The following is a 10,037-nucleotide window of genomic DNA, read 5'->3' on the forward strand; positions in this document are numbered from 1 at the left end:
GCTCTCTATGGATTTTACTAGAAATAATTATGATCATTGCTTGTATTTCAAACACAATGCTAAAGTTCCTGTTTTCTTACTCATCTATGTGGATGATATGCTATTGATTAGTTCTTGTGTGAAAACTATTGATCATGTCAAAAATTGTTTGAGTGCTAAATTTGATATGAAATTCCTAGGAGATGCTAAACGTATTCTTGGCATGAACATTTATAGGGATCGAAAAGGTTCTGTCATTTTGTTGAATCAGGATACATATGTTAAGAAAATTTTGAGTAAACTTTCCATGTCGAATGCAAAACAAGTCAACGTACCTTTAGCTGGTCATTTTGTTCTAAGTAAAGAGCAATCCCCTAAAACTGATTTTGATGTTAAAAACATGAAGAATGTGCCATATTCAAATGCTATAGGTTCTGTCATGTATTTAATGGTTAGCACAAGGCCTGATATTGATTATTCTGTGAGTTGTTTGAGTCGGTATATGTCTAATCCTGGTGTTTACCATTGGCTAGCTGTCAAATGGCTTTTGAGATATTTGAATGGTTCTGTGAAGTATGGTTTAAAATTTTCAAAATCTGATGTTGGTGTTAAATTGGTTGGATATGTGGATTCTAATTATGCAAATGATAGGGACAATAGAAAATCAACAACTTCTTATGTGTTTACATTGTGTGGTGCTTGTATTAGCTGGAAATCTCAATTACAGCACATTGTTGCTCTTTCAACCACTGAATCCGAGTATGTTGCTGTCACTGAAGCTTTAAAAGAAGCTATTTGGTTGAAAGGTCTTATTTCTGAAATTGGTTTTCTTGAAGGTGAAGTTGTAGTATTTTCTGATAGCCAGTCTGGTATACAACTGTGTAAGAATCCTGTTTTTCATGATAGAACTAAACATATTGATGTTAGATTCCACTACATTCGTGATATTTTTGCTAAAGGCATAGTCTATCTTGAAAAAATTCCTTCTCAATTTAATCCTGCTGATATGGGAACTAAGTGTTTATCTGTTGAAAAATTCAGGTCATGTTTAAAAATTTTAAATTTTGATACTTCTGACTGATGTGTTCGGTTTATGTTCTTTTATGTAGCTTACTTGGTGTTCGCTATAAATTGATACTTGTACTAACTTTGTGTTTTCAGCAAGTGGAACAATGATGATGACTGTAGGTGACTCTCCTGTCCAATGAACCGGCGTTGGGCCGAAAGGTGGAGAAATGTTGGGTCTGGCCCAACTCTTACCCAAAGCCTAAAAACCCAAAGCCCATTCCCATAAGCCTTGGCTACTAGGTTTTGTCTTAATCTTTAAATACCCATTTTTGTTCCCCAACAGCTTTGGGTAAGAGCCTAAAAACCCAAAGCCCATTCCCATAAGCCTTGGCTACTAGGTTTTGTCTTACTATTTAAATACCCATTTTTGTTCCCCAACAGCCAAGATGCGAAGCGTGAGTTTTCTGAGAGACAGTAGCTCTTCATTCTTCTTCGGCGTCCAGTCTTCTTCGCTTTGTGCATGAGCTCTTCTCTACTCTTCTTCCTCTCTATTTCTCAAGTGATATACCAGAGAGTGTGAGTTTGGAAACTGTCCTCGGTTCCTTGTTCTACTGTGTGTAGAGTAATCGGGGTTTTGATCGGGAAACCTTTGTGGTCTTTGTCTTAGTTTACTGTGTATTTGGAGAGGCCAAAATCAGTTCGTCTGAGCCCGTTTTTATTCTAACATATCATATTATATTGATTAATATTGTGGCTGTAAGTTTCATGTTGTCCAGCAAGTGAAAGGAAGTTACAGCATAACCAGTGGGCACTCCTAACAATTTTATTTGATAGCTACTTGAAAATTATTTTCAAGCACTTGCTTGTCATGCCTTTTTTCATAACAAGCAATTTGAATAATAGACGTCCACTCCAAAGACAAAAGAAAGCACTCAATTTTTTGCCAGCCTTTAACAAGATTGTGGTGTGTCCCATCAGATAACCATGTATCTATCTACTTGTATATTTCCATCTTTTTTTCAGCAAGTTCGACTTAAACAGATTCCCTCTTGTTCAGAATTTCACCATAGCCTTCTCAAATGGTTAAAGTCATTAGTAACTTCACCTATTACTTCATTGAATTTTTTATTGGTAACTTGCTATTAAATCCCTAAATTCAAACATGACTTTGTGTATAATCACTATTTTGAGAAAAAAATGTTTCTGCATTTCCCCATTCACACACACACAAAAAATATCACTCGTTGGGCTCACATGATATCTTTCACGGATGAAAATCGCTATAAAATATTGAAATTATGATATCAATATATGATATTTAAGTACCTACTATTTTATAACTAAGTACAAAAATAACATTAAGTATAAAATTAGAACAACTTTATTAATATCAACATTTGCTACACTTTTTTGAGAATTTATATATTATATATTATCATCAGACCTGAAACAATATATACTCAAATATTATATATTTGTATAACATTTTAAAATTTTTGTACCAATTTTCATATGAGAAAAGACGTGTCATTAATATCAATATTTGTTATACATGTTTTTGTACTCAAAAATAATATATTAGCACCGGATTTGAAATATTTGATACTCAAATATCATATATTAGTATCATATTATCAATGTTTTGTACCAATTTTCATCCGAAATAAGACATGTGATCAAGGAGTACATACATAAGTTTTTTTTGTTGATTAGAGAGCACACACATATTTTTTTTTCTGAACTTACAATAAAACCCAAAGTTGGATTTGGGAATTTAAATACAATTTACCTTTTTTATTTGTTGTAAGAATTTTACTTTTGATGATGAAAATAATCAAATACAATAAAAAAAAATTAAAATAAAATTTCTTGAACAAAGTCAATTATCCTCTTCTTCATGATTCAACCACTTCCACTTCTAAAACGACTTCCAATACTCATGGGTTTGTAATCAATCGATTTTAAGGGTAAGTGGTACGGTGGACCATGAATCCACTATATTTAAAGCTGCAACCAATACAACATGAATACATAATTGTAAAGAGAGAAACTTTTCCATAAAAAATAGACAAAAAAAATCGTCATGCTTATGTCACCCCATGCAACTAGACATCGTGTTAAGTCAAAGCTCGCATAATGTTCGAAATGAAACTTAAGAATGATAATTGAAGTCACTAAGTACAATCACATACTTAGTGTGTTTCATATTCCAAAAATGCAAGTATATCACACAGTATCACCTCTGCAAAAGTGGTATGGTACTCAATCAAGTGCTGGTTTAGCTAATAGAATTTCTTGCCTGAGTGCTATATATTGGCATGCATCTTCTCTGGATACGTCAACATAGACTTGAGAGTTAGAACCTGCTCGTTTAAGTCTATATCGGAGGCAAAATATTCCGGACAAACATGGCGCAAACAACCTTAATAATACTCAAGGTGCTGATGATCTTGATATTTACTTGCTGGGTGTCGCTCTGGGTTCTTAAGCAAACTGAATTCTGGACAAGAAAATGGAAGAAAGCTGAACAAAAGGCCGCAGCTTCTGCCTTTGGCTATAATGGTAACATTATGAATCTTTTTCAAGAAAGCGTTATAGCTCCGCTTCCGTCAATATTGATATGGTGGTTTTTAAATCTGCACAGGTCTTGATTTTGTCGTCTACACGTTTCCTGTAATTGCTTTGGCTATAACTGGTTTCATATACCTGGAACTAAAACAAAGAGAATCGATAATCAGGTATAAAACTATGATTTTCTTTTTTGAAACTGTATATAAAAATTAGTCCAACTGCATTCAATAAGCCTTGGGATTATTTTTGTGTCTCACGTCTTGTATTATGATGCAGGCAAGGAAGGAGAGTAATTACTTCTTTCTCCAGTCCACTAGTCGTGAATCGATATGCTGGTATTTTGTCTGGACTACAGATTCTGGCTTCGTCTTTTTTCATCGCCTTTTTGGTTTGGACATTCTACAACCGTATTTCGAATGACTTCAAGAAGATGACACCAGTCAAATCATTCAAATTGAAACTGTAAGACGATAAATTCAGCAAGAAAAGCAGAAATATTAAAACTAAAAATTGATCTTTACCCGATTTCAGATGGCAGTACAAACTGTTCAGGATGGCCACACGGTCTGCTTTGCTCGCAGAAGCTTGTCTAGCTCTGCTTCTTCTACCCGTACTAAGGGGAATGTCCATATTCCGTTTACTTGGCATCCAGTTTGAAGCTTCGGTGAGATACATATTTGGCTTGGAAATGCAATGCTTCTTTTTGCCACGTTACATGGCGCAGGCACGTATTTTGTATGGGGAATGAAACATAGAATTCAGGATGAGGTAACTAATATAAATTTCTTGATGGTATTATTTACTCGCCGAGGTTATGCCAAGTTGACATCATGTCAATAATGTCAAATTACCAGATGTTGAAGTGGCAGAATAAAGGGCGCATTTACCTTGCCGGAGAGATGGCACTTATAACAGGTCTGATAATTTGGATTACAGCACTACCACAGATTCGAAGGAAAAGGTTCGAGTTGTTCTACTACACACACCACCTGTATATAGTCTTCATAGTATTCTTCTTGTTCCATGGCGGAGACCGCCATTTTTATATGGTTTTTCCGGGAGTTTTCCTCTTTGCTCTGGATAAACTTTTCCGAATCCTACAGTCCAGGCAAGAAACATGCATTCTTTCAGCTCAAGTCTTTCCATGCAAAGCCGTGGAACTGACATTTCCTAAGGATTCAAGTAAAATCCGTGCATCTATCTTGTTGTTATACAAATTATACATTGGACATCTACATAAACTGGCAGCTCATGATTTCAGGGTTGAAATATACACCAACAAGTGTGCTCTTTTTGAAAATTCCAAGCATTTCCAAGATTCAATGGCATCCATTCAGCATAACCTCCAGCTCTAGCACTGATGAGCATACTATTTCAATCATTATTAGAAGTGATGGGGAATGGACAAATTCTCTCTTTAACAAAATTTGCGTGGAAGCAGATTCAGAAGCAGATCAGAGGGAGTGTATTCCCGCTGCATTAGAAGGTCCATATGGACCTGCCACACTGGATTTCCTAAGGTATCAATTACACTGACAGAACAAAGTGGATATAGAACCGAGCACCTTAAATCTTTTCAAACCACAAAATAGTGGAGCACCACAATTCACTTGTTATGATAGATAAACCACACAAACACGGACAATAGTTGCTCGATAAATTTGCAACTCACAGGAATTAATTACATGAATTTGATATTGATACCAATTATAGTATCAAGTGCATGTCAATATTTCGAAAGCTACAGCTTTAATAGTGCAATAAAAAAAAATTAAATTGTAGAGTAGCCAAGTACCAAATTTCGATCGTTGTACCACATAAACATCAGAGCATTAAAAAAGAGGCAATTGTTGTTTCCCGAGGATGTAGTTTTTTGCCACGATATCTTTATAGCGCCAACAATTAACTCACTCTGAATACCTTGTACTACCTGATGCAGGTACGACAATTTGGTCATGGTTGCTGGAGGAATCGGGATAACTCCGTTTCTGAGCATTTTGCAGGAAAGAGCCTCAAACTTAAGAAATGGAAGAAATGAATATCCAGCTAAAATACACCTCATATTCTCTGTAAAGAAGTCTCAAGACATTTGTTTACTGAATCCAATTCTATCTCAGATTCTAGATTTCCAAACGTTTCAAATAATACTCAAAGTATTTGTGACTCAGGAAAACCAAATTGGTAAAACTTTGAGAGAAGTACTTAAAGACATCCCCGACATGCAAATATTAAATTTTAGAACCACCGGCTATGCAATATATGGATCCGACAGATTTCTATTGATGGCTGCCATTACCATGATTTCTTCGATCGCATTTCTCCTCCTCCTTGGTTGCTTCAACCACTTCATTATCCCATCAGCCAAGAAACCTTCTGAACAAAAGAGTTCCTCTTCATTGATTGATCTTCTTCTTATGTGTTCTTTTGCCATAGCAATAACATTAAGTGCTGTAATTGCTATAATGATAAAGTGGAAAAGATTAAAGAAAGAGCTTTCATTATCTTCTGATAAACAAAACCAAGCTATGAGACAAAGGTTATTACTAGAAGCCAACAGAAATCTTGACGAGCATGAAATCCAGTTTGGAGGAAGACCAAATTTTCAAGGTAGTTTTCCACCTGTCTTGGTAATAAAAAATTTATTTCTTTACAGCAGAATGTGATTTTAACATTCAAAATCATATGTGGTCTAACATTCTACAAACATGACAGATCTATTCTCCGATTTCGCAAGTGAATCAGGAGGATCTCATATAGGCGTGGTAGTCTGCGGGCCTGAAGGAATGAACGAGTCTGTGGCTTCAACTTGCAAACTAAGTTATCAGATTTTGCGAAGGAACGCAAAGGAAAAGAATACGTATTTCAGCTTCCACTCCTTCAATTTTACAATTTAACCACTACATGGCTAATGATATGTGACAGAATATGTGCGGGTCACTGATAGCCAAGTAAATTCTGTTAAATGAGATTTTTTATATCTAAAAGATAGTTGCACTCGGTCACAGTCGCGGTAGAATATTCATCTTCGAAAGTTCTGCTATGCCATTATGTTGGTATTTTTCTACTCATTTTTACTGACAAAGCAGAAACTACGTTGCTCTTGATTCAGTATGAAGAAAAGGCAAAAAATTATATTCCAACCGAAAGGACATCAATACCAGCATAACAGCAGGATCAACCATCAAATTACTCGCTTACATTCTAGTACACATAAAAAAAGAAATGCATACAAAATGTCTCCAAGATTGGAAACTAGACAACTATGCACGATCAAAACCGGTAAAATATTTACCATAATTGCATATTCAAACCTTATCTAGTGGATGAGACACCAAAGAATTTTCTTCACTTTCCCCACGGTCAACTCTATCCATTTTACTCACTACAGGCACGAATTCTGATAATAAATCTTTTGGTGTCATTACCAAATTCTCACCTATCAATATCGTGATAACCTCCTTCATCGTAGGCCGACGAAGAGGGTCGGGGTGACAACAAGACAACCCCAGTTTCAATACAGCCTCAATCTCTTCCACTTCATACTCCCCCTTAATACTCTTATCTGCTGACTCAGATAGCCTGCCCTCCAAATACTTCTGCCTCACCCAGTCTATCAACACTTCCTCATCCTCGGCTTCCACCTTAGTTTCTATCGGTCTCCGCCCACACGCCACTTCTAATACAACAACTCCAAAACTATATACATCACTAGCTGCAGTTGGCGTTGCCAGTGTTGCTACCTCAGGGGCCAAGTATCCTAATGTACCAACTACCCGGGTTGTATTAGGCACCTCGCCATGTGAATACAACTTTGCGAGGCCAAAATCACCTAACCTCCCCCTCATCTCACTATCTAGCAAGACATTGCTCGACTTGATATCCCTATGGACTACCACTTGGTCCCAACCATGATGTAAATAGTTCAAACCCTCTGCAACATCAGCCAAAACTCTCTTTCGACCTTCCCAATTCAATAGCTTCGTGGGCTTGTCAAATATCCATTTGTTAAGACTACCATTGGGCATGTAATCGTAAACCAGAAGTAATTCGTTCCTTTTCCTACACCACCCCCGCATTTGCACCAAGTTCTTGTGCTGCAGCCTCCCCATACTTGAAATCTCAGCCATAAATTCCCTCAACCCCTGTTTAGAATCATGGTTCACACACTTTACAGCCACCTCCATGTTATTAGTCAATGTCCCTTTATAAACTTTCCCGAACCCACCAAAACCAAGCAATTCTTCATCAGAAAATCCCTTTGTAGCCTCACTGAGCTCCTCATAAGAATATCTATGAGGCCAGTACTCCATCTCCCAATCCTCAATCTCATCATCCTCTTCCATTTCCTTCATTCTCTTCCACCAAAACCAGTACACCAAAAATGCAGCAATCGCAGCTGCCACCACGCAACCAACTACAATCCCTGCAACCGCACCATTAGACAAGGAAGATGATCCCGAATTTATCGGCAAGAAAACCGGCAAACCGGTGGTATTTATATCCCTTGCAACACCAACATCACTAAAACTCCATGCCAAGAGACGCTGTGCCTCAATCCACTGGGTAATGGAAGCTGAAAATCCAACAAACATTTCAGGCCCAAAATAATCGGCAATCACAGGATCCCTAAACGACAGCAAAGTCCTTGCCGGTCGAGGCACTCCAGCGGGTGCAATGGTTACATTGATTTCATTCTGCGGCCCATCAAACTCAATCCAGACGTGAATATTCTGCCCATTTCTCATAGGAAGAAGCACAAAAGTAGAATTATTAGGATCACCAGTCGCATTATAGTATCCAGCCGTTTGAGTAGTCACAGATACGACGCTGTCAAGGTCGATGCCCACGTGATCTTCAACCGGGTCATTAAATTCCGTGTTCCGACCCGTATCAAATTCAATAGCCAGAAGCGGATACACAGATTGCCTCGCCCCGCTTGTGAAAAGACCAAAGTACTGTCCAACCAGCGCATTTGGCGGGGTAGTGGAGTTACAGAGGACAAAAGCAATGCCAAAACCTGGGCTACTGGCGATATCCGGCAGGATCGAGAACACGAACTGGGTAGAAAACGACGTGGTGACATTGGAGGAGTTGGATGACTTGAAACGGATGCTGGAAGGGTAAAAGACGCGGCCCAGGGATAACGGGTTGGTGTCACTGGTGAGCCGGATCACCGGCGGCTGGATACGGGCGTCATCGATGAGCGTGAGGTTAGCAGAGGTGGAATTGGCGGTGAAGGAGTTGTAGATGAAGTCAAGTGATGAAGCCGAAGAAGCTAAGTGAAGGAAGATGCATAGTATCAATGGAGAGGGCATTGCTTTTTCTGTTATGATCGACTTTCTTGATTTGATTGGAACTGGGAGCTGAATTTTGGGATCATGAAACCCAGAAATCGTCCGCAAATCCACAGATTATTAGGTTTTCCGTTTCCCGTTGGTCGATCTTGGAGGTGATGATTGATGAATTTTGAGAAAATCAACCGAAATTGGATAGTATTTGTCTTGCTTCGACGGCAAATATGTATCTCCCCTTTCTTTTGAAAATTTCTACGTCCATTAATTATATTGCATTAAATTTTGGGTTGGTCCTTTCAATTTTACATTTTTTTTATTTGAGAATACCTTTTTTTGCAATGAAGCAAAATCAAAGTAATTAATTTATTGTAATATTAATTAAAAGAAATTGGTTTTGTGTTAGACTTTAATTGGATGTCAATATATTAATTACCAAATTTATAATATAATTTCCTCAAATATCTTTGATTTTTTTTTTTTAAAAAAATGAAATCTAAATACAACAAAATAATATTTAGTAGGTCTCTTGTGAGACGATCACAAATCTTTAACTGTGAAACGGGTCAACCTTAACGATTTTCACAATAAAAAGTAATACTCTTAACATAAAAAGTAATATTTTTTCATGGATGACTCAAATAAGATATATGTCTCACAAAATACGACCCGTGAGCGATGGGACCGTCTTACAAATTTTTTTACCAATAATAGTTTGTGAATTATGACTACTTCCAGGATTCTTGTAAGAGAAATTTTTTTTTTGTTACAATGTAAGTGCTATGCATGAAATTATTTATGTCTCTTTATTAATTATTAATTACTTACTTTTCTGAAGTGGCTGATTAAAATAAGGAGGGCTGCGATGATGTCTTCATCAATTATAATACTTTAATTTATATGTCACACGGTAAGGTGTAAAATAAAATCGATCATTTCGTTAGATTAGATTCTCATATTTTATTATTATTAGTCAAATTATATATATATATATATATATATATATATATATATATATATATATATATATATATATATATATATATATATATATATATTGAAAAAGACACTTTTTGTATGTGAAATGGTTCTTTTTTTTTCTGAAAAAAAATGGTTCTTCTTTTTTTTCGGTTCCTTTTTTTTTTATTTCTTCTTTTTTTCCCCATATGGATGTGGAGATATGAGTTG

The 10,037-nt window shown here is 36.6% G+C and overlaps 2 protein-coding genes and 1 long non-coding RNA gene across 3 annotated transcripts; 1 reads left to right on the forward strand and 2 right to left on the reverse strand.

The window, feature by feature from the left end:
* The first annotated feature begins 3,065 nt into the window (after positions 1 to 3,065).
* On the forward strand, positions 3,066 to 6,781 carry LOC140841246 (ferric reduction oxidase 8, mitochondrial). The gene is given in 10 exon segments (XM_073208521.1): positions 3,066 to 3,549; positions 3,632 to 3,725; positions 3,835 to 4,020; positions 4,090 to 4,226; positions 4,229 to 4,326; positions 4,413 to 4,740; positions 4,820 to 5,078; positions 5,498 to 5,627; positions 5,727 to 6,165; positions 6,271 to 6,781. Coding segments are annotated over 10 exon segments (2,007 nt in total). The 5' UTR covers positions 3,066 to 3,395; the 3' UTR covers positions 6,453 to 6,781.
* LOC140841247 (uncharacterized) lies at positions 3,566 to 4,247 on the reverse strand. Its single transcript, XR_012120113.1, has 3 exons — positions 4,080 to 4,247; positions 3,816 to 3,978; positions 3,566 to 3,699 (listed from the first exon to the last, which is right to left on the reverse strand). It is a non-coding gene; the product is annotated as an uncharacterized lncRNA (long non-coding RNA).
* LOC140841245 (L-type lectin-domain containing receptor kinase S.1) lies at positions 5,860 to 9,138 on the reverse strand. The gene is made up of 2 exons (XM_073208520.1): positions 6,870 to 9,138; positions 5,860 to 6,015 (listed from the first exon to the last, which is right to left on the reverse strand). Exons 1-2 carry the CDS (start codon positions 8,871 to 8,873, stop codon positions 5,971 to 5,973), a joined length of 2,049 nt encoding a protein of 682 aa, XP_073064621.1. The 5' UTR covers positions 8,874 to 9,138; the 3' UTR covers positions 5,860 to 5,970.
* Between the last annotated feature and the right edge of the window lie 899 nt (positions 9,139 to 10,037).

This window comes from Primulina eburnea, chromosome 9, assembly GCF_022965805.1.
Source record: "Primulina eburnea isolate SZY01 chromosome 9, ASM2296580v1, whole genome shotgun sequence".
Lineage (NCBI taxonomy): Eukaryota > Viridiplantae > Streptophyta > Magnoliopsida > Lamiales > Gesneriaceae > Primulina > Primulina eburnea.